General features: G+C 45.6%; 1 protein-coding gene across 1 annotated transcript in view; it reads right to left on the bottom strand.

Moving 5' to 3' along the window:
- The window catches only part of LOC105282763 (TSC22 domain family protein 1), a 70,177-nt gene that overhangs the window by 3,626 nt on the left and 41,980 nt on the right, over positions 1-24,571 (bottom strand). The window contains exons 3-5 of the mRNA XM_020032793.2: positions 8,892-8,994; positions 5,851-5,873; positions 374-532 (exon numbers count right to left, since the gene is read on the bottom strand). Coding sequence (XP_019888352.2) covers positions 374-532; positions 5,851-5,873; positions 8,892-8,994 — 285 coding nt within the window. The remainder of the gene's footprint in view (positions 1-373; positions 533-5,850; positions 5,874-8,891; positions 8,995-24,571) is intronic.

Here is a 24,571-nt window from a genome sequence, read left to right as displayed (position 1 = left end):
AAGTTCTCCGTACGCGCGATATTCTGTTTATAAGCGTTATCTTATCACACGACGGAGCACAGACTGGTTTCACAGTATCATGAAAGAGCCTACACCGAGCCATCGGCTCGCTGAAAGCGCCGTTGCGAGAGCAAGTCCGCGAGATCCGGTTCTGTAAGCTCGGGTTCTCTCGCGGCGAGCGAAATGAGACGTACGGCCAGCACGAGGGAGAGACGTTGGCTACCGCGTTTGCGATCACAACACACGTAACGTGTCGGGAACACGCGAGTAACGAGCGCGGCCATTTCTCAGCAATCCCTTTGGACGGTGCATCGTGCACGCATATGCATGAGAAGCGTCAGACAGAGCACAGGCGTCTCGTAATAACACTCACCGGGGCTGGGCGCTACGTCGTGATAGGGTGGTAATTTGTCTAATTCGAGAGGCGGCCGGTCGGGTATGACGGCCACCCCGCTGCCGGTGCCACCCGCCCCCGCGGGCCCGCTGGCATCGGGTACGTTGGTGTCCTCCACGCCGACGCCGCAGCAGCTCGCTGGAACAAAAAGCGAAGAGAGGCTCTCACGCACGGTTCGTTGCTCCAGAAAAATGCGCTCGTCAAAAGTCGCGCTCGGATTTCTCGGTGGCTCGTGTTTCTCTCGGGGTACCGGGATCGAAGGACCGGGGCACCCCGCACTCGGGGCTGCTGGGATGTGTTTTCTCTCGCACGCCGTGAAGCACGTGAAGTGCCAGGTGAGCTCGGCCCGAAATTCCGATACGTTACGACCGCGCGGGGCATATGTATACCCCCGCGTGCGGATATAAATACTGCCCCCGTGTATATACATGGACGGCGGACCCGAATCACCGCATTATGACGTGCGCCCGCGTGTGGAGAGAGAAAAAACCGGCTGTTTTCTGTATGGCCTCATTGTGAGCTTGTCATCGCGCCGTCATGGTCCCTCGCGGTAGAATCGCGCCGAGGGTTGGAGTGCATCAGCGGGCGATGGAACCGGGGTACGCGAGCAAGAGGAGAAAGGACGAAGAGCATAAGAGAGAGAGAGAGAAAGTGGAGGATGAGAGGAGAGGGAGAGGGATCTCGGAATTCGTAGATCACAAGCGCCGCCACAACAGTAAGTAGGCTCATGAGAACACCGCGGAGAAGAGGGGGAAAAAACGAAATTATGGGAATCTCGTAATCCTTCCTCCTCCCTTTTCCTTGTTCTGTTCTGGCTCCTCTCAGTCACTCCTGCCGCGAAGGCGGCCTCATATCCTACGAACGTACAACGTGCGCCTCCTTCGTCTCTTTCGTCCTACTAGACACGGAGGACTGGCTCGCCAGTCCTGAAAAGCACGCCGCTGTCACATGCCGGGAAATGGACGGAGAAAGACTGGTTCTCGTTTATCGCTGGCGTTACTCGCCAGCGCCAGCGGTACGTTTCTACACGTTTTAATGCCATTCGCCGCGAGGCGGGATGCCATTTTATTTATACTTCTCCGAAGAAGACGCCGCGATGCGACAACGGGCGTTTAATGAAACGATGTTGATGGATGCGTTCGGGAAGGGGGAATCGTTGATTACTCGATCCGAGTTCATTGCCTTACGTTTTTACGGAATACCTGATGTGGTAATTGCTAATCCTGATATGCTCATATTTCTTTCGGATTACTCGCCTTGTAGTCATATGGTCTCTATAAATGATTAGATACTTTCGCTTGTAATGTCTGGGAATTTAGTTTCAACCTTGTTTTCACCAATTAATCAGATTTCTCCCTGCTTATCAACTTGGCTAAACGCGCTTTCGATTAAATAATCTGTAAAACACGAAAACGCTCATATCTGAGGTACAGTACATAAGAAATAACATGAAATGTTAACTTTATCATTAAATTCTCAATTAAGTTACAGTCAAATGATCGAAATACTCGGCTAATTGTAAAGTCGGAGAGAACACTAAATATCTTTTTATTCTTCCTGATTAACCTTCGTTAAAAAGTCATTAGCTCGAGTCGGTGGTGGGCATACTTCGTTCGCTTTTATTGCTACTTCGATCTGACGCGATTAAAGTCGTAATAACAAAGAGAGAAGCCCGCTACATCTGCAATTACGCGCGACTGCTCCGCTTAATGTCGGGATCGGCCGATGCCATCGATTACATGCGGGAGAAAAGTGTAATCGCATTTATTTATCGCGGTGCGCGTTCGTTAGCGATATCGTGCGCAATTGCGTTCTGCGCGCCTACGATTTAGCATTCTGCTGCTAATCTGCTTATTGCGAGAGCGGATAAAGCACACGACGATTTATCCCTCCCGTCATCTTGCAACCGTATTGAACCAGTTCTCAGTCGCGATTTAGCCACGGTGTGACAAAATTCCAGCGTGAATGCGCCACGACAGGTTTCCTATCTGCTGCAAGCAGGTCTTCGACCACTTTTTCCTCCGTTCTCTATTAATTTTGTTCAAACTCTTAGCCCGCGTTTTGCATCATTTACGCTTCGGTCCGTCGACGTACATCGTCGCGCTATTACGACACAGTTCCCACCTTCCGAACGAGTAATTGGACCCGTTCCTTCTTCTAGGCTGTCGAGCCATATCACCTGTGGTCTACGATCCCGGTTGAATTATCAGAATATAGATAAACGGAATATTAATTAGGCGACACGTGAAGATCGTAGTGTCGAGGAACGTGTCGTGACGGCGGGGGGCAAATGTTACGCTCTTTCGTCACGATCAGATAGCTGAAAGGCGTACGTAGAACTCACTTCCTGCCTGCTGGTGTGTTGTGCCACGCGTGAGATCGCGTACGATAAGGATTTCATGCAATTTATTACGACCAAACACTCGTCTCGGACTTAAACCGCCGTAGACACTCGCAGTTCTCTCATTATGGAAACATGAGCGTCGCAGTCTAAAAGATGCGTATATTTTTTTACTTCTATTGGCACACATGTATAGTGTCAGATTCGCCGGATTACTTTAAAAAATTTGATGCAAAATTTCAAAAATTTTGTAACCTAAACTATTTCTTGTTACTGTTATCTTTAACTTGCCCATTCCAATTTCACATAAAATTTACCTGCAAAGTTTTTGCATTTGATCGTGCATTGATGTCAGATATAAAAGGGTATGCACGCCATGTCTGCAAGCAGGTCGTGGTTTCCTGATGCATTATACATCGCTTGATCCAAAATATCGTTCCAGTCGATGCGCGATAAGCCGATTAACGGATTCGATTCACCTTTTCTACTCGACTTCGCGGCCATCATTGTATCCGGGAGATCGCACGGGGATCTAACGTATGTATAGTGTAGTAGGGACCCCCTCGTTCTTTTTTGCGCGAGGCCTCTTTCAGCCTTCCATTAACGCGCTGCTCTTGCCCGGTGGCACTTAAACCAATTCTTACGCACGGAAGGATGTACTATTAACGAACTTTCACTAATCTATTTTTTGCCCGGCGGGATATTCAATTACGCTTAATCTCACAAAATATCGGCGTAATAAAGTTACGTTTCACGGACCTCCGGGCCGACTTTCAATTAGAGCCGCTATTGATGCAGATTATGGATTTAATGGACTTTATAGCGCTAAGATTACGTGTAAAAGAGATATTGGCGAAATTGAAAGTATCCCGAATGGACGGGAAATTTTGCAAAACGAATGTGCACCGACGTGTTCCGATTAAAATTTTAATATATTTTATGTAAGTTCAAGAAATACGCGATATTTCCTGATAATTCAAATATCGATTGGATTTTGTCATAAAATACCATGCAAACCTATATATAAATTAATCGTCATGGAAATGTCGTAAGATAAATCCTGAAAAATCTGTTTATAAATGAGCTACGTCGTGTAACCACAAGAAACGAACGATTTACATTAAATTTGTGATAAAACGCTTGTTCTAAGGCAGGATTTTCGTTTTGTCATCGAGGTATTTCTCCTTCCACGTGTTATTACGCGATTAACGACTACCATTGTTTCAAGCGGTGGCAATAAATCATCGCGTTTTAACGTGTAATTGTGTACCGTGGTTGTTTCGTGCCTTTCCTAGCGTTTATCCGCTCTAAAACCGGATTAGAGCTCGGCCGCTCGGGGCGAGAACGACGAAATTGCGCATTCGAGTTGCGCCACAGACCACCTTGGATGATTACCTTGATGCAAAACGAGCGAGAACTAATAACACATCGCCGTTGACTAACGGAATTTGCAAAATATCTCATCGCCTACGCTTTTCGCGCTTTCGGAAAACGCTTTAGTGCTAAAGGGCGATATGTAGCATCAAAGTGCGAGCGTCTCTTTCTCATTGGTGGATCCATCGGTCTCGAGATTCGGGTCACGGATGCTTCAAGCACCACGCGAAGATCTATGGTGCCACCCGGAGGTGATTCAAAAGGTTCAGCGAAACGATATGTCGGATAATTAATTCGGATGACCCCTGCATCCCAGACGGTAGCACTATGGCCCTTTCCCCGCGCGCTCGTCCTTTTTACGTCGGCCGATCTGCTGCTCTGTTCGCTCGTCGATCGTATCGTGCCGCGGGTGATTTAAAATCAGAAAGTTAATTAGACACGTCTCGCTGTCCTTTATGTCGCCCGGCTGCCGTCTGCCCGTTCGTCCGTCCGTCGCGCGTCGCCCGGTTATCCTTTAAGCGCGCGCGAAGCCACACGAGAATCAGTAACATATGCACGTATACACGCACACGGACGTGCGGCTTATACCGCCGTGAGTGGCTTGCATTATGCGAACTAATTAAACTCCAATCGGTGCTGACACTCGATGCTACGGCGTTGCTCTCTTTCCTTTCCCTCCGCATCGTCGTTGGCCTACCACCATGAACGTGCGCGCATGTTCGTGTACGGGTATGGTCCCCATGGGGTCCTGCTTTTCGAGCCCCTTCACCATCGTCTGGAACCGAAACGGTCGACGTTCGTGGCCTGCGACGCCGACGTCGTGAGCCAACCTCTGGAGAGAAAGGGGTTTCCCCCTTTATCCCCTGATAAGAGACACGGGAACGTGTTTCACGTTCTCGAAGCGTCACGTTTGTCGATCCGACTGATTGTCACTCTATTTCTTTTCCTTTTTCTCGGGTACCGTAGAAGGTAGTGCTCCAGTTGACGCCCGTTTCAGACGATGTCAGATCAGAGAGGTCAACACGAACCAAGCGGTTTATTCTTCTATCTTCGTGTTGCGTAATATCCGTAATATCACAATGAGAATCTCATAGAAACGATATGGAACATGGTGTCACACGAAGAATGTTTCACCACAAAACTTCCGAAAATTGCTGTTGCAATTTTCCACATGCATATCGTCGCGTCGTATTATATCTCGACGTAATTTTCTTAACGACGATCTTCGTCCACGTGTTGCGCCGTATTTTTCTACGATCGAGATTTATGACAGGACAAAGCGAGGAGCGTTCTTGAAGGTACCTTTTGTGAGGTCCCTCATAAAGGATATCCAAGAGGGTATTATTGTGAATGTGGATGTCATATATTAACGTATGATGAAGAAACGAGCGAATGGAAGGGCACCGCGAGCTGGTAACTCAGTAGGGGACTCGGATAATTGGGAATCGTTTCGAACCTGACCTGTCAGCGCGGCCGCGAACGCGCGCTTAACGTGGTATGTTAATTCGACATAATTGGAGGGCTAGTCCGCATCTCGAAATAATTCAGATCTCTCTTCTCATTTCGAGCAGCCTAATCGTAACCCTACACCGGTTTCGGTACGCGTGATGTTATTGGGGTGGATCCAAGCTCATACGATGCTTGAGATCTATCACCGATTACGCTCATTAAAAGTAGAGACGCGATTTAACTCAATCCAATACTCAGTAATGGCATTTTGTGAAAAATATTTTTTGCTCACCTCTGCCACCGCCGCTTTTTATCCTGTAACAGACAAAACAGAAGGTTTCAATTAGAAATATTAACTAGATGAACGTGTTTAGTGATAATTCAAACGTCAAATGGTCATCATTTTACAGAAACAGAAGAAGTTTATCAAAAATATGCACTCTACATTATTTTACATGATCACCATTTTTTTGGTGAGAATTACAAGCAAAGTATCGCGTTTTCATTAAATTTTGATGTGAAGCATGCAAGCTGGTAATCAAGTTCGGTAAATCGTCTTTCGCGAGGGGAATTCTTTGAGAAAGGCGGAGAATGGGAAGACTGCGATTACGAAAACTCTCATTTCCTGGCTATCCAGGGATTCTAATCGAGATCCGAGAGATCGTGATCGTGATTCTTTCGTAATGGTGCTCGTGTATTATTCATTCCTCCCTTTTTGCTACTTTTTCTGTGGTTTCCGTTAGACTGTCACCTACCGAAACGATCCAGCTAACGATCGCTTTATCCTCCTTAGTGTCGATCGACTCGTTTGATTACATATCGCCAGTAGATGGTAATTTAAGTGCATCGAACAGCTGCAAGGCGAAATTACGATCGGCTTGCGGATCTATCGGTGCGGCAATCCGTATCGAAGCGCTTCACTACTTCCTTCGCGAGTTGCACGAAAGAAACATCCTCGTAGAGATTGAACTGGGAAGCGTTTGTGCGCGAGGATTTCAATTTTGATGATTGTTAAATCCAATTGATTTTACTCAACAAAGAGTAAATCCTACAAGGACTCTCAAAGTTTGATTTTATATTGCGTAAAAGCCGCGCTCAATTGTGTGGGATGTTATCGAAAGTGGGATAAAGATGACAAGAATCCTTGATGATCCACACAAGAATTTACTGAGATACGGTACAATAAAATAGAAGAACGTAATGTAACAACTGGCTTGCGCGTAACACGTCTTGACTCGCTCGTTGCCAGATCTCGACCCCCTTCGCGCTGCTCACGCCGCTGCGTGGTCGCCCGCGGAAACAAAGTAACATAAATCGTCAACCGCATATCAAACTGAACGCGATCACCGCGCTATTAAAACAAAACTAAAATTACAACGTCGCGTTTCCAAAACTAAAACAATCTTCTTGCCATTCTACACTCTCGGCCATCCGACGACATCTGTCCTCAGATGTTATGCTCGTTTCTCTGGGTTATCATTCGATGGGGTGCTCCATGGTTTCATAAACTCTGCTGCTGTAGACGTTTCACGAGGTCCTTCTCCTTCACCGACCTTCTGCACAATATATCGGTCGTTCCGGAGTACTCGCCTGATTCGATATGGACCGAAATATTTTGACGGCAATTTTAATCCGGGTTTCACCTAACGTGGTGATTTCCTCTGAACCTACCCCACGGAATTTCGTTTGTCGCTTTGTTAACGTCGGCGCCCCGATTTTTACATACGAATCCGCTCGCATCAAACTAATATCGCTGCCCGTGTCTATTAAAGCCGGTAATTCAATTCCGTTCACCGTAATATTTTTGTAACATTTACCCGTCTTACTTTGCGTCGCGTTACAACTTTTATCTTTATCCGTCGTTTTTTTATTCTCTACCGTGGGACATTTCGCCGCAATATGCCCGTATTCGTCGCACCGAAAACATTTGTTGCCCTTTTCTTTGTTCGGGCAAGCCGCACTTAAATGATTTTGATTACCACAATTAAAACAACGTTTCACGTTTTGCTTACCCGTCTCAACATGCGCAAACTTCTTTTTCTTATCATCTAATTTTACATGCTTTAATTTACCTTTCATTGTTTCGTATATCTCTAATTTACGTTTCAATTCCGAAATACTTTTCGCACCATACAAAATAACCTTATTTACCTCATCGTCGTGAATGCCGTCTATTATATACTGTATTACCGCACTAATTTCCATCTTTGCTCTGGAAGCGATCTCCACCATCTTATAACAATACTCCTGGTATGTCTCGTCTATCTTCTTTCTTCTCCGTTGTAACTGCAGGTGTACATCATGACTATCGGCTTTCTGGGCGAATTCTTGCTTCAATGCGATCTTCACGTCTTTCCATGTCTTCCCTCGTGTCTCGTACTTCACGAATATCTTCGCTGACCCGCGTAAAAGTTTTTTCGCATAAATCGTCTTCTGCACGTCATTCCACTGGCACAGTGTTGCTGTTTCGTCAAAATCCTTGATCCATTGTTTGATATTTTTACCGTCGTCGCCGCTAAACGTATCAATGGAATCCTCAACGTCCTTAAAGGTTAACGTGTACCTTATTCGTCTGCATGATGCGCCCGAGGGTGCCCCTCGTCGTCCATCGTCTTCCGCTTCGTCACTGGTGTCCGATTCGCTGTCGTCTTTATCGGTCTGGCCGTGCACATCGTCGTCACTAACATCAGCATCTTCGTCTTTTTGATCATCGAGTAACATGGCCGCACGAAAACGTTCCACCAGATCTGCTTTGTTTCCGGTCGTCTTTAATTTACGTCGTCTCAATTCGTCTTTTAACTGGGCTACCGTCATGGCCTCCGCTTCCGCAACGTCTTGTCCATCGTTCTTTTCGCCTTTCTCCTCGTTCGACGCCATCTTGCCACCGCGCCTTCTTTTTTCCTCTATTTTGTCCGAATCCCGGACGAGCCCCCAACTTATATGTGGGATGTTATCGAAAGTGGGATAAAGATGACAAGAATCCTTGATGATCCACACAAGTGTTTACTGAGATACGGTACAATAAAATAGAAGAACGTAATGTAACAACTGGCTTGCGCGTAACACGTCTTGACTCGCTCGTTGCCAGATCTCGACCCCCTTCGCGCTGCTCACGCCGCTGCGTGGTCGCCCGCGGAAACAAAGTAACATAAATCGTCAACCGCATATCAAACTGAACGCGATCACCGCGCTATTAAAACAAAACTAAAATTACAACGTCGCGTTTCCAAAACTAAAACAATCTTCTTGCCATTCTACAATTGTCTTCTTTTTGCTTATATTATATCATTTAATACAAAAATGTACTTTTTTAAAAAAACAGATGATACCAACCTTCTACAATGCAGGAGAGTCATCATCACCACCGCTCCAATACCGGCTGATATTAAAGACACTATCACTAGAGTCAGCACCCATCCAAGTTCTCCAGGAGCTTCTGTAAAAAGGTCAGAAATCATATATGTTTAGTATGACAGATATTTAAATCACAAGAAAGTGTAACAATTATACCAAATGAAAAACGTTGTTCAATTTGATCCTCTTGTCGACACAAATTTATATTTTATAGATTTTAAACAGTTTGTTTAATAGTGATTTAATTTTTGAAGTGGTTTGAAACTATTAAAAATTTAATATAGTGACGACTGTGAAATGAAAATCTTGTCGCCGAAATTAAGAATGGAGATGCGACCATTTTTCGCGTTAGTTCAATCTCGCAGTTCCTCCAGGCGCAAGAACACATCCCTTCGCCGGGTACATATAACACAGGCAGATCGCATAAATCGGCCGTCGAGATCTTCTCGCGCGCTACGCGCGGGCGCCCCGTAATTGGCTCACAGCCCCATCCGGCGCGTCCCGTTTCCGCGCAGCGGGACATCCGCAGGTTTATTAGGAGGCGTCCTTCGCTATTATTCCCGGCGCACACCTACCGAAAGCGGCTCTCCGCTCGCGTCCCTTACCTATCCCACTTATCCCACTGAAATCGTTTCATCTCGGGCGTGCACACCGGCAGCGATCTCGGCGCAACCGCTCTTAACGAGGCACGAGATTATCGTCCGCGCGAACGTAATTAAGAGAATCGCGCCGCAGGTTTATTACGAGGGAACGGCGGCCGCGAGCGAGGCGTATGATGGAGGCGACGGAGGCAGATCAGCCGATCATCAGTCAGAAGATCGTTCTTGCGGGCGCGACCGGTGGTCGGACGATTCGCGGTCGATTTCCCGTAGCCACCGCCCGAGGAGCGAACGAGCTTGCACACTTCGAATCGCCGAACGCGATTCCCAACCAGTTCTCGGCTGTTTGCGTAAGCCATTTCTGCCGGGCTGAGAAGCTGAGTTGAGGAGCGAGCTGGGCTGAAGAGCGAGATAAAACCGCGCGTCACCGAGCGGTTCTCTTGCCCCTCGCTTCGCGCTCATTAAGTCGGACCTTAGAATTCGTCGTGTTATCGTACGGAACATCTTAAGCTTGTACATAATGTTTCCCGATCGTTCCTTACTCGAGGTCTTAATCGCGACGATCCCCGCGGACCGACGCGAACTTAAACGCTGAAATGGAGATTAGCGAGCGAGCGCTCGCGGAATTACGGACGGGAGAACGGGATAATTAGGTCCCGCTGATCGCCGGGATTATCCGCGAATTGAGACACGTTTAGATGCGCGCTTCAACCGTTCCAGCCGACGACTTTGCTCGCTCCTGCAGCGCGCTGCAGCGACATTAATCGCCTGCGGTTTTCGAATTCCGTCGTGCACTGCCTCTATCTTGAGACTATCTTGCCGGAGCGAAGTACGCTCATTCGAAGAGAGGTAGATTCATTACGCTCTTGTCACGCGGCTCTCCGTGCCATCGGTCTACCTACGCGTACGTGGGTTTATATGTTCCTCAAGTTGTCGACACCGCAATCACTCAGAGAGCCTGGTGAGCTTGGAGGAGGCACTTCCAAGAGGGAGAAAGTTGTTTAAGGGAGAAAGAGCTCCGTGATCGAGAGCTTGTACTCGATTTTGCATATGAATGCGCTATTAATGTTGCTTCTTTATGATTGTGAAACAGTCCTGGTAAAAGAATATAAGATTAGCGACCTTTCCAAAGTCTAAAGTTAATAAATTTTTGGTGACATGTAACAGGAACACAAGCAAGTATTCGCAATTTTAAAAGAGCGGATAAATATTTCTGAACACAGGGAGTTACTTTGTCAACTTTTAGCTAGGTGATAGACAAGTATTTCTGAAAAATAAAGTCATCTTATATTTTATGTAACGCGCAACATTACAAAATCGATCAATGTTTTCGAAATTATTTGGCGAAGTGTTTTGATGATTGAGGTTTTGAAGCCAATTATTTTCTCTGAAGAGGATCTTTAATAAGATTATATTCAAGAAACATAAAGTAACTCAAAAAAATCAATAGATATTTCTATGTTCGTTCCGTTATTTCAGTATAGTTACCTCGTTGAGTTTTCCTAGTCATTAATTTCTACATAGACGCGCTCTAGAAAAACAAAGATGGAGAAGAAACCGACAGAGAGAGTCTTCGATAAAAGGAGGGATCGAAGATTAGCGTGATAAAGTGTAAAAGAGGGGCGCATTTAACACGTCGACATGTAGCTTTGGATTAAAGGCAACAAGTCGCGTGGATACGGGCCGGAAAGCTGCATCGAGGAGCAAGAGAGAGAAAGAGAGAGGGGAAAAAGGCAAGGCCCGTCTATCAGCGTCACGTTCTTGACGTGAACATAACAGCGCGCATGCCGCGGCTGATAACGCTTACAAGAGAGTTATCAATCATCTTGCACCGAGATTGACCACCTAGCCAATCCGTGTTAATGCCGGTCAGCATGCGCGAGCGACCCTGTTACAGTTATCTCGGTAAATTGTTTTGATCTTTGAACAGACCGAGCTAGTTAGTAGTCTCTTCAACCTGTATGTCGGAGTTAATAACTTTTCGCAAGCTCTCTCCGTCTCGTTACCAACGGGGAGATTGCAATGAAGAAGCAGCGTCTAACAGTATCACTTGTGTTTTTATCTTTGTTGCTATAAAGTCATTACTTCGTCAACAGATTCGTTCGAAAAGATATCATTTAAAATACTAGATTGCGCTTTAGAAGTCAAACAGTTTTAAAGTGTCAAAGAATTTTTAGAGACCATTCGAATCTTGGAAAAAACAATCAGTCAAACTATCGATCATTGATAATTTATTAAATTTGCCTATGTACTTTCAGAGAGAAACAAACGATTCTCTCTCTATCCATCTGGTTAGACGTGCTACTTTAAGGCAATCGCGCTTTTTCAGAATCATGATGATATAAAACGTGATTCGCATCTCTTCTCCTTAGAAGGAAGCGCGCGATCAGCTGCCGCTGTTTTCGCGATCGGCGAACCGTTTTAGTTGACCGCAACGTCTGCCTCATCTCACGCCGCATACTATCCGCGATCGCGGTCTAACGTATGGCAGCAGCTTAGTGCGCTCGTTTCATCGCTTGTTTCATCGCTTTACCGTTTCAATGCCGATCGGCTATTATACGTTAAACGAAAATAAGAACGAGACGACAGGCACACCTCGCCCCGAGCCGTAACTTCCCGCGTGATGGTTCGATATTCCACGATCATTTAATCTCATTAGATTCTATACTAAAGCCTGAAGAAACGCTCAGGCTTTCCTGCATTACTCACAGATCGTATATGCAAGATATAGCAAGCAAAGTAATAAACGCAATAATAAATAAATTGCAATGACTAGAATTATTAAATACATATTTATTATCCTGATGCTTTCGCAACTTTTGCTAATTACTCTCATAAAATGTGCAGTAATATTGAGATAATGTTTCTTATTTATATCAATGTTCCGCCTGCGTCTACAATAGATTAGTTGCTATTAAATGAGAAGAGAAATTAATGTACCAAGATATCCCTCTTTCTCTCTCTCTCATCATCACATACTTTATTTATTAATAAACTTTAAAGTGTTGCACTTCAGTGAACGGTGGTAGAGCAAAGCGTGGCTGAACCGGCTACGCACCGGCTTCGCTTTTGCGACCGGTAATTGTTGCTTAGTGCTGCGGACAAGAAAAACTTTGAGTACTGGTAAATTTAGGATTATGTCGTCGCTAGTGGTGCAAACAAACTCGTAACTTCACGCCAACGCCTGTATTGAGAGCGGCTCGTTCCATTTTCGAGGACTCCGTGCCGCGTGCAGACAGAAAGAGAGAGCCCTGACTTGTCCGCGCATAAAAATAACACGATATCCGCAACAATGCGAGCGCTTTCTTACACGGAATCGTTTCGCTCGCCGCGGAAACGCGTATATTTATTCAAACGAGTTAATAACAAAAGCGGCCAATGGATCCGTGTCGCGATACCTTTCGGGCAACAATGTACGCCAACGGCTTACACGCGGGATCGACACACCACGCCGATCAGTAAATTCAACGTTTCTCCACCATTACGGGACACCGCGACCGGTCCACCGCATACCGTTAAGGTTTCTCGTCGAGATTTCGTCGATAACCGCCTCCTCTCGCGGCACTCGGTGTTTCTAGATTTCGTCGATAGTCGTACGCCTACATTCTTGAAATCGGGGCCCCGGCGCCCTCGGCCGCGTCGTATATATCTCGCGCGAGATCCTCTTTTTGCTGGCCTCGCGCGCGGCCGTCGAGGTCGTTTCGCGATCCATTTCGACAGGTGGTCCCGGGGATCCGCCTCGTATTTCAGGATTCCAGGCTCCAATTACGGACCCGGCGAGTAACCAGGCTCGCTCCTCTCTCTCTCTCTCTCTCTTTCTTTCTCTCAGCACCTCGCCTCGCGACCCAAGTCCGGGATCTAATTTTTGATTCGTACGAATCTGTGGGGGGTCGACACGTAGGACACGCCGGTCGCATGCACGCGTCTGTACGCGTGCAATGTGCGTTTTTTTTTACGCGTGTCCGCTCTGCTCTGCCACCGGCGCGGCGTGCAGCGGCTGTGTCGGCCGCGATCACGCGACGGTAATACCGCCGCGGCTCGCCTATGGCGTCCCATGAATTACGATCGACGATCCTGTTCCACGCGGGGTGTATATCGACTCGACGAGATTGGAGTGAGGTAAATTCGGATCGCGGCGACGTCGCCGTTATTAAAAGCCGATCGCACAGCCATACGATTACACGCGTGGACATGTTCATGTTCGCCCGAGTCGCGGCTCATTACGTTACCCGGTTTGCTCGCCTCGCGGATATTGCGGTACGAAGTAAGTCGGTTTATTTAACGACTGTGTTATGTGGTGTCCCGCATGATTCCCGAACATCAGGCTCGCTGGGGAGGGATTCGGGACAGGTGCGTAACTTTCAGAGCGACTTCCAGTTTAGGTCCCTCGGTAAGGGATCTCCGAGTGTTCCATCAAGCAGAGATGGCACTTCGTGCGGTCATTATGCAAATTAGCAATTACTTGCTCGTAGGTATACGCACGAAGATTGCCGGTTCTGGCGGCGTGGCTCGTTTAAGCAGTTTCCGATCAATGAGTCGGGCGTATACGTGTACTCAGTGACATGCACGAGAGTATGATTACATTTTCTCCGATTATATTTGATATCACATAGATATTGTATTCCGAATGAGAATATAATTCAAGGCATTTATTTGTCGGATGCATACACAGCGATGCAATTCAAGTTTTGATTGCCATATTTTTATTCGAGAGATAACTGACAGTTTCATCACGAATTCTCTCTTTGAGACGGCACCGCCGCAATCTGCGTTTACAGCCGTGCGAACTGGAGGTAAGAGATGGTGGACAGACAACGAACGTTTGACACGGTCAATTTGAATGCCAAGCAAGAGCGCCCTTTTGCCTCCTTCCTTCCGTCGTGAAATTATGTCGTGGCTCAATATGCGTAATTACAGCCAGTTGTCATTATCTTCACCCAAGGACTTCCTCGCTCCGCTTGCGGTTTGAATGCCCTTCGACCGCGCCGAGATAATTAGAAATTTATCTTAATTGCACTGTTTCCATCTCGACCGTCTTGAAAAACTGCGCCGACAGTGTGTAATAGGACCAATATCTGTTTCACACGCTATTACATCGCTTTTTGGAGCGGTTCTATCATTTTTACTAGCGACTGTGAGCTGTTCTTTTGCAATTTCATGATGGCCACGTCTTCAGGTTGCAGGACATGAGAACTTCAAAAATAAGCATGAGCTTCATATTTACGTGCGAGTCATGCATTATTTCATGGTATGCACTCCCGCACGTATTATGCTCTAATATTAATAAAATTATTAAAAAATGAGAGAAACGAGGAAAATAAAAATATGTCTCAATGTTTCAATATAGCCGCAATATGTTAGATTTTCAACGTCGCTATCGAAGTCATATTTCGCGTTTAAGAATCCCACGCAGACACACGCATGTATCACGACCGTTTCTGGACGCATACCGCACCATTCATGTCGCTTGCGACACGTGTGTCACGAGTTACACGCGTTCTTTACATCGCGAGAGCGGCAGATTCAGCGATTGTCATCGCGAGATTGGCGAAATAATTAAGCACTCGTGTATCAGCGCGATGTCGGATGTTCTGCGCCCACGATCTGACGAATTTCGGCCGGTTTAGCTAATTACCGAAGGTGGACTTTACGTAATGTGAACGCAGAACGAAATACGGGTACGCGCTGTTCATTAATCATCATTAAAGAACGATTCGGCGCGGCAAAGGCTCGCGCCAAGTTTCGCGTCTCTGAAGACGAACGAGTGTGCGAAGACGTTGTATATATCTATATGTATATGTGTGTGCGTGTGTGTGTGTGGGGGGGGGGGCATTCTCTCTTATTTCTCTCTTGTTTCTTGTTACATAAAGAGGAAGCTCACCGTTATAAAAGCTGCTTGCGATCCTATACGCCCGCAATGGCAATTCATTGAACTTTCCCGTCAGCTTTTTGTCCGCGAATAATTGTCGTTCGTTACGGAACCGAACTTTAATCTCCTCTTGCCACTGCTAATTGAGAATGCATCAAACATTTAAATTGCTAACGGCCATCATTAACTTTCACCGCTAATTCTCATCGTTAAAAAATTCGAAGGTTCGGAGGAAGAAATGAGTCGATAGAGATTCGGCTTATTTTTCCCATCACATGAAATGACATGGTGTGGATAGATAGAGACATACTCGATGAATTTCGATAACATTTTTCATCTTATTAATGTATTCAATGAGGTTGTTTTAAATAACTCTTTCTCTCTTTCTTTCGTCTTCTCTCTTTCTTTCTGTATAGGAATTACCATAGACGATGAGGCATAATTGCTAATCCATTCGCTGGCATCGCACAAGCGATTCTAATATATTATTTATGTATATTTCTAATAGGTTAAAGAGGTTTCTTGAAAGAGATGTATGTCTTAATTTAGAAGATCCTTAATTGCATAGTCAGAATTTTTCGAGATGATTATTTCTTTTAGACTGAATAATCGACGTGGATGAGGTTATATAAAATATTCTTGTATAAATTAACTTTCCAATTTGTCATATAATTTTTTAATATTGTTATAATATTTATTATCTGCTTGCTATTGATAACAAACATAGTTTTATCATTAATAGTATTGTAGTAGTACTTTTCTATCGAATTTATTTATTTAATTTCTTTTAATCTCTTTTAAATCTAATTTTTAATTAAAAATATGATATGACAAGAAAAATAATTGAAAAGTAGTTGACGATATAATCATTATACGTTTATCACTTTTCGAAGAAGTAAAGACAAAAGTGAACGTGGTCCAGACCAGACGGTTCGAATAAGATGTTAACGCGAATCGGTGGTTTACCACGAATCAGACGGATCGTCTCAACATCGTACTTCCCGGTATCCACAGCGGTACCACCGATAAATATGTCATTAACAATAATAATTTATCCGGCACGTCAAGGGCCGTCGAGCGCTCCAGGGGTCTTCCAGACGAGTCTTCCTTGCCAGAATCGCGCTGCGCGTGCATATACTGGGTGTCCCGTAGACCCTACATTTTTACATTCACGAATTTCTCGACTGATTAATGTTGATTTAGTAAAAATTCGAATTGAATTCTGTTTCCCTTCCAGCACACATTTTTAATCTTCAGTTTTAAAAACATCTCTGCATCTCATGCATTCATAAATTCTTGCATAAAACCTGCAAAACTTCCACAATAATTCCATTTAAGTAGAAGTCAGTTGAAATTGAAAAATAACGTTGTCGCATATTCACGTTCTTGAGGCTTAATTCACGCAAATTCTTCCTCTCTCGAGAGTCTTTCCTTTAATTATTTATACTTTACTCTCTCTTATTATAACTCAGAAATTTATGCCTCGGTATTCCGCAAGAAGGAAACAGCAAATTGGTCGTTTAATTCGCGGATACGAGGAAGCGCATGAAACTCGAGACACTCTGTATGTGTCAAACGACTGCGCTCTGGTGATAATTGAGCCGTCGTCCTGCGCCGCCGCCACCGCAATTTTAATCGGTCTCGCTTTGGACTCCGTGGGCGAAACACTTGGCCGGTTCTGGCCCGGTTTCGCACATGCGGGCCTTATCTGCCGACCGACTCCGCTACCCCGCGGTACTTTCTGCCGATTTCTTTTCCTGCCATCCCTTACGCGCGCTATTTGTTACCGCTTCGTCCTTCACCGAGCCGAGTGCACGTTTTTGCTCTTAATCGTGTTCTTTGTATCTGTCTTTCTCTCTCTCTCTCTCTCTCTCTCTCTCTCTCTCTGCGAATGGAAGAAGAGCCGCCATAAAGTGACCGCAGGAAAAGGCACGCGAGAAGTATCCACGAAAACAATGCTGGTAAAGAAGCAATACTAAAATTTACAACCAAAATATTTACCTAAATGTACTTTAAATTTAGCAAATTTAAGATTTGTATCTAAGAAACAAATGATCGTGCAGTGATGGCAAATTAAAAACAATTCGTACGATAGAAGGATCGAGTTATCGCGCAAAATAATTTGCACACACATTCGATACATAACTCTGCTTTCGCTTAAATTGAACCAAGAATAAATAAAATGTAAATGTCTGCAGATTGGCAGAAATATCACTCTCGTCGTCTTGATGGCGTTAATTAAATTACGATCGTCCGCGGTACCTTGAAATTAGCGTTGACTCACGGATTAAGAATCGATAACGCCGGATGTTATTAATCAGTCGAAGGATCTTAATAAATCTGAAATGCTGGGAGATGCTCGGGCAGATAGAGCGCGCGAAGCACGCGCATAATGGTATCTGTCGCGATCTCCGGTGTGCACTAGCAAAGATACTTTTTCATCGTTACAGCGCGTGAGGAAACACTCGCTATATACGGTGACACTAAATCTCGCGTGGTTATTCGAGAAATTAGTCGGTCGGATGCTCGTAAATAAAACCCGCGTGACTAAAGATTTTAGAGGCGTCGTTTGGAAGGTTGTCTCGTCTACCTGATGGCTCAATATACCTGCGGCTTCGTAGGATTCATTATACATTCACAAGTCTCTCTTTCCACACATTTGCCCGCTACCGGCTGAAATAGACATATAAGGCGAGCCTGATAAGCCACCTCTGCCCGTAAATGCGCATAAATACGCCGGACTGTCCGCGCCGTTATATCGGCTGCTTAGTAGTCATCATTATCTTGATTACTACTTCGCTGCTAATTCGCGAGGCGCGCGTTACGTGAATGCAAATCAAGCAGAATGAACCCCGGATACAGCGTGAAGGGATTCCGCAGTTTCGTTTCATCAGCGATGCGCGACGCGAGACGCCGTGAAATTCGCCAGTAGTATGGCCGTATAAGTGAAAAAACCGGTAATGACCAGGGGTTTCAGACGCGGTGAACTTAACCGAACCGCAAATCACTTTTATTTGATCTTTACGAGCTTGTGAGAGACCACGGGTACCACGTACGAGGGCGTTGGAAGGGTCAAGGGAGGCGCTTCCACGCGTAGGCCTTTCGGTTGTCAGGAGATATTTAATCCCGATGCTTAGTTCTCAAGCGGTCCTTTAAACAGATCGTATTCCGAACTAACAAATGTCCCGTCAATATTTAGTCTCCTGTCTCCATCGTCAGATTTCCAGCACCAAACTTCCGCCGGTCCTTCCCGCACTGCTTCCTCCGAATTACGATACAGAAATCATTGAATACCTTTTTTCACATCAAATATTTTCTTTGGTTGCTCTTACATCTTGCTTTTGAAAGAACGTAATGTACAGATTTCTTAAGTTAGCCGTTTCGCTCGTTAGTTTAATCTCTATACATCGTTTATTCTGATAGAATGACGCTGAAACTGCTAAGTATAATGTAATGTTAGTTTTTCATTACGCAATTTGTTCTGTAACCGTGCGGTTCTTATACAATATTGACCTTGCGCGAGTTTCCTGTTTCCTTTTGATCCGTGAAAAATTTGTTTTATACCGGCAATTTTATCACCATCGCAGATGATAATCTTTTACAGCAGCGACGAAAAATCGACTAGAATTTTGAACAAACATTTAAGCACTTATTTTTTCTTTCTTTTCTTTCTTTTTCTTGATATCCCAAAACTTTCACCGCTAATTGTTCATCGACTTTCGAACTCTTGTACAAATGTACAGCCTGAAAAGAAGTGCCGAGCTCCGGTAATGGCACGTAAATCATTTCGTCGATCAGATCCTCGGGATGCACGGCTCGCGTACATATACGCATCGCTCGAGCATTGTTTACGATATGATACTTACAGATTACTCCCGACTTCCCTCTAATCATCTAATTTAGTCAAGACCAGTAACGAGTTAATCCGGAGTGAACTCGAGAGAAAAAGCGTGCACCGTGATAGATGTGAGCTCGCGGGAGAAAAATCACGCCGTGTTCATGTCTACGCCGCGTTAACTAATCGACATCCGCCCGAGTATATACATACGAAATGTGCCGGCAAAGTATGTCGAAGTACGTTTCAAAAAGTTGTCCAGATCTGCGTTACATGCGAGTGCCGGTCCGAGAAGATTCTTAGCGCGTGGTCGTGCGATGACATTTCGGATTAAGAGACTGCTGAATTATTCATCCGGTCGGGGGGGCCCAACGATGTGCGAAATACAAACAGATCCCGGGTCCACCACGTTACATCACTCTAATCCGCGGTCAATGTCTAATCCTGCGTTGATGAAAATAAGAAAGGAAGAACGAGTTAAAAAAGAAAGGGATGAAGAGAGAAAACGACAGGGACACGTCGCTGCTATTACGTCGTCATTATCCGGTCAACGAATGTGACGAACGGTAGAGCTCGATAGAATTCGATATGCCGAGTTTCTTACGTGCCGCCTGCTCGCAGCTCGTTATCTGCGACCTATAATCGGGATAAAGCCGTACAGGCTCGGTCGTAGATCGTGATTGAAAATGCGTGTAAGGTGTACGTAGCGCGTGGTGTCCCGAGCCCGAGAATCTCGGGACAGGAGGAACAGGCAAGGGAGGAACGGGCGCGGGACGTGGAACGCCGGGAATAAAGAATAGTCGAGAACAGATCCATCTCTCCTCACCGGGTGAACGATCGGCTGGACCGAGTTATCCGTCATCCCATCTGGGTTCACCAGCCACGATACTCTTCCACGTCCGTCTCCCTGTGCTCGTCTGTCCGCGAAGGTGTGGCCGGCGAGACAGACGGATTGACAGTCAGACAGTCGGTTGTCTTTCCCCACGTGTGTACGCGCGCGCTTCATCTCAGAGTCGGTCCTTTCGTCTCTCTCTTTCTCTTCTTATCTTCTGTTTCTGCCTTCTCTCTCTCTCTATCTCTCTCTTTCTTGATGTACTCGATAAAAAAACCGCCGCAGCAGCTTCCTGAAAGCATTTAATTGCCAGTCCGGCACGCGATCAAATATCAATTATCAACACTTTACGAAGCCGCTCATTGCGTAGCAAGAGTTCTTAAGTTCATCCTCAACGGGTTGCGCGGAATAAATCGGTTTTACTTAAGCGCGACGGCCAAGCCAACTCTCCGGTGAGTTGATTGCTCATCAGGTTCTTTGATTCTCAAGTCATCACTCCCTGGCACATTATTCTGAATGATTTCGCTAGAAATGGTCATTTAATATCTCACACACAAACTTAATTTCATGATTAAATTAACACCAATCTATATATATAATCTAATATTACGTAATTCCAATCTTGGCGCGCGAACGTATCTATGATTCAGAGAAACTGATAAAAAGCGCGCAGCTATCTAATAATCACAATATAAATGCTGGAAATAACATAAATAGAGGCAGATAGATATGCGGAAGTGATGTATTCAGCCACGCTGGGCTTTGCAAAGCTTGGTAATGACGCGTTTGTCTGAACAATCCCGCCGGCTTGACATTGTCCTTCGTGCATGGCGGACGTCACACTTACCCGCGGGGTTATCGAACGCCGCATTCAGATTGCATCGCACGATCTCAGATCTGAAATCTGCTCTTCGAGAGAAGAGCGTGATCGCGTCTTGATTGGCAGCTCCTCGAAGATGTCGATGCCGGCGCAATGGACGAGCCGAGCGCTTCCCCGAAGGTGTAAAACGGTACCAATACGCGGCACGATGCAATCCGTACGCGCCGACAATGGTCATGATGATTATATAATATCAGAAACAACGATAGTAATCACGATAGCGCAAGTACCGTCGATGATTACATGATTATGTAAGACAACTTAATAAAACGAAGATAAGGATCTCTCATATACGTTTCTAAATGCCAAATGTCAAGTACATTTTATTATTTGAAACGTACAGTTACATGCGAACATTATTATTGATTTTCTAAAAGATATCTTGTTTAAAATTTAATGTGTCACAATTGGCGACTGTAGTAATAATAACATTATTATGTAACTGTTACATTGTAACACAATTCGCGAGCTACAATTGCGGGAATCAGGAGGGGAGCTGGCACAACGTCGAAAATACTTGAAATTAATTCAATACTTATGTAAAATATATTAATATGTAAATGCGCAGATTATGCAAGTGATAACTCGTTGTCATGCTGTATCGTGCAATGTCTAACTCGGCGCGCGGATTTTTTGGCATATTAATGGCATCCGCGTGAATTAATAAGGAAGAAATCTCCTTTCGAGAGAACCAGTCGGCCATTCCCAGTGGCTGTTCGTGAGAAATACTCTATGCTTACATAGACGGGGCTTAGTTAACGGAATCGTTCGCGCTCGTACACTCCACATCAACCCTGAACTCGAGAAACCCGCTTGAAGGCACTTGGTACACGTCAACGTCAGGTTCGTACCTACGTCGGGTAAAAGTGCAAGAATAGAATCGAGTGGATAGGCTCTCCCGTGGCTGGGTCCGCGCACGTTGGACCGGAGGAGGAGAGGAACGTTAAGACAGAGAGAGAGGCAGACGAGCACTTCTCTCTTCATGAGTTGTACGGCTCGTACGTCTTTAAAAAGCTTCAAGTGGCACGCGCGTTATCGTTAATAGCGTGCGGGAAGATGCCCGGCGGGAAAACAAAGGTGCCATTGTCGCGTTTATGGAACGTTGTAGCCAGTCCGGGATACAATCGATGAGTCGTAATTTGATGACTCTATTTCTGAACGTCAATATCCCTGAGGAGCCTACTCGTGAGCCGGCTTGTCTGAAGCAGGCTCCTCCGCTCGCGGGATCGCCGCGTAAAAAGATTTTGTTAACAAAGAGCGGGGAGCATTGTAAAACACGCAGAAATGTTTATAGCGTCCGCAAAATATTGCGCGCTTTTCACGAGTCTCTCGTTAACGAAGCACCTTTAATGATACGCTTGAAAGGAAGTTATAGCGGCGCTCGGCGAATCCAGTTTGAACAAAATCGGAATATAAGAGCTTAATTATCGGACGGAGGAGCCGAGAAAGGTGGTGCACGGGACCCCAGTATCTACTTCTGGGTGGCTCGTATAAAATTCCCTGAAAAACAACCGTGGCGTGCAGGAGGTCGACGGCTTTTGCCGTGACATCGGGGTGGGAAAAGTTGGGCCCTGCAGGTCGCCGGTGGTTTCGTCGAATCTCCTGACTCACGTTGATCACCACGAACGCGGTGGTATTCCTGCGGCGTTTGGTGTGGAGATACACGACGGGGCTGCTAACATCTTCTTTCGCTCTGCCGACCGCACTCCCACGTAAAACAAGACGGACAAACGGGGGGAGAGGGGCGAAAAACACAAGGAAAAAGAACGATAAGTAACGGTCGCTTCTGGCGGGACCTGATCGCGCCTTTACACACATTCCTAAACGAGCACGATGTCATCAGCAGGTGGAATGCGGATGTTTCCGGTACCGCGCCACGTCTCGTGTCGCCGAGATAAGACGACTATGTTCGGGCATAGTTTGGTAAGTGCCACAGATAAAGAAGTCGTCGGAACGACCACGGCGCGTCACGCCGTCTTCACGTAACCGGCTCGAGTTTGTAATCTTAATTACCCGAGACGCCGCTGGAAACTGCGTGGCACGAAAGCGTCGATAGTCGAACTTGTGGCCCAATCTTGTTGAGAAGAGTCTTTAGGAGAAGTTTGGACGAGAGATACATCGAGACGCGCTTACGTCGAGACGTTAAAGCGAAAAGGCGGCTCTTAATAGCTCCTCAACAGAAATGAAAGCACTTTCCTGCGTCTCTTCTATCTTTTCTTAAGCTATCCCATCCTTTACTTTGAGGAATTTGGATTCTGGTGCCTTTTGCTATTCATACCAGAATCGCGATTTCACACAGCGAGTATATTCTTATTTTACTATTAAATAGCACTTTTTTCATGTAACAGAAGTGTGACTGAATACCTATAACGTTACGTCACACATATTCCATAAAATTGATAGATTTATCGACGAATAAAACAGGAGACGCGCAGACCGATATTTTAATTCGCAACGACATGCATTTTATTTCTTGCCGCCATTTCTCGCGGAACATATAGAGCTTATTGCCATATTATCCGCAAACGGCGTCAAGAAGAGGCTGCGACAACGAGCTCAATAATCGCGAGTCTTGTAATCACGGGATGTAATCAGGCGGCCCGTGAAATATCTCAGACTAAATGAAATGTCATAAACTCGCGGCTTTAATGAAAACGTTGGCATACCGAGCGCAGCGGAGCTCGCTAATTACTGTGTCCTGGCGATCGCTGGGATTAAGCCGCAGCGCGTAGATTACGACAGCTTCCTAGTCGTGATTAATACGCGTCATTATGAAGTGAACTTCGGCGCGTAATCTTTGGGTAATTTGTACGGGGGGGGGGGAGGCTGCCAAACAGATAACACACACGGGGGACACAATAATTAACTCGGTACCAATCATCGTTAACGGCGCGTTCGATCGCCGTCCGCTCGCGCTGCAGCGAAATCGTGCGCTATACGCGCGCGCGCTTGGAGCGTGTGCTCGCGCGTGGGCACCAGGTTGCAATGCACTATCCCCGGTAATAAACGTACCATTATCCAATTTACCGTTTTCTATAATTCACGTGCGCCAGCGAGCGTAGCAATACCGCCGTACCGCTTCGCGGCGAGATTGATGATTTGCCTATCTGCGCCGGCGATCTTTATTTACATATAATTAACTCGTGGTTCTTTGAGGCTGAATTAATTATCCGCTAAAATGCACGATTAATACGCTCACTAGTCTTAGCCCCCTCTTCCCGTGTAATTTCTCCTGCTTTCATGACAGCAATTCCGATGGCATTAGCGTGGTCCGCGATAATTCATACGCGCCTCGCCTCGCGAGATCGCGCGAATCATTTTTCATCTGCGCCATTGCCCGAATGGAATCCACTTGCGTATTCATGCTGGCGACACAATCGGACAGCATTACGGACTTAAATCTGCTTACATTAGTTATGAAAACATCGTTACCTCATCCTATTAGGAGAACGGGGTGTTAAATCATATCTTGTTGAATTTTGAGCGGAGGTCTCTCATTTTCTTTTTCTCTCTCTTAATACGGCATAGTATGTTTTTTCAAAAAATACGCAAACACCTTTGAGAACATTTAATTTATTCGTATTTACCGAAAAATTATACAGATTAAACAGCCAGTATCGCTTCAGGCTCCGCATTCGCATCGT

This window comes from Ooceraea biroi, chromosome 1, assembly GCF_003672135.1.
Source record: "Ooceraea biroi isolate clonal line C1 chromosome 1, Obir_v5.4, whole genome shotgun sequence".
Classification (NCBI taxonomy): Eukaryota; Metazoa; Arthropoda; class Insecta; order Hymenoptera; family Formicidae; genus Ooceraea; species Ooceraea biroi.
The sequence above is the reverse complement of the archived record's forward strand: the minus strand, read 5'-3'. Positions and strand labels throughout refer to the sequence as shown.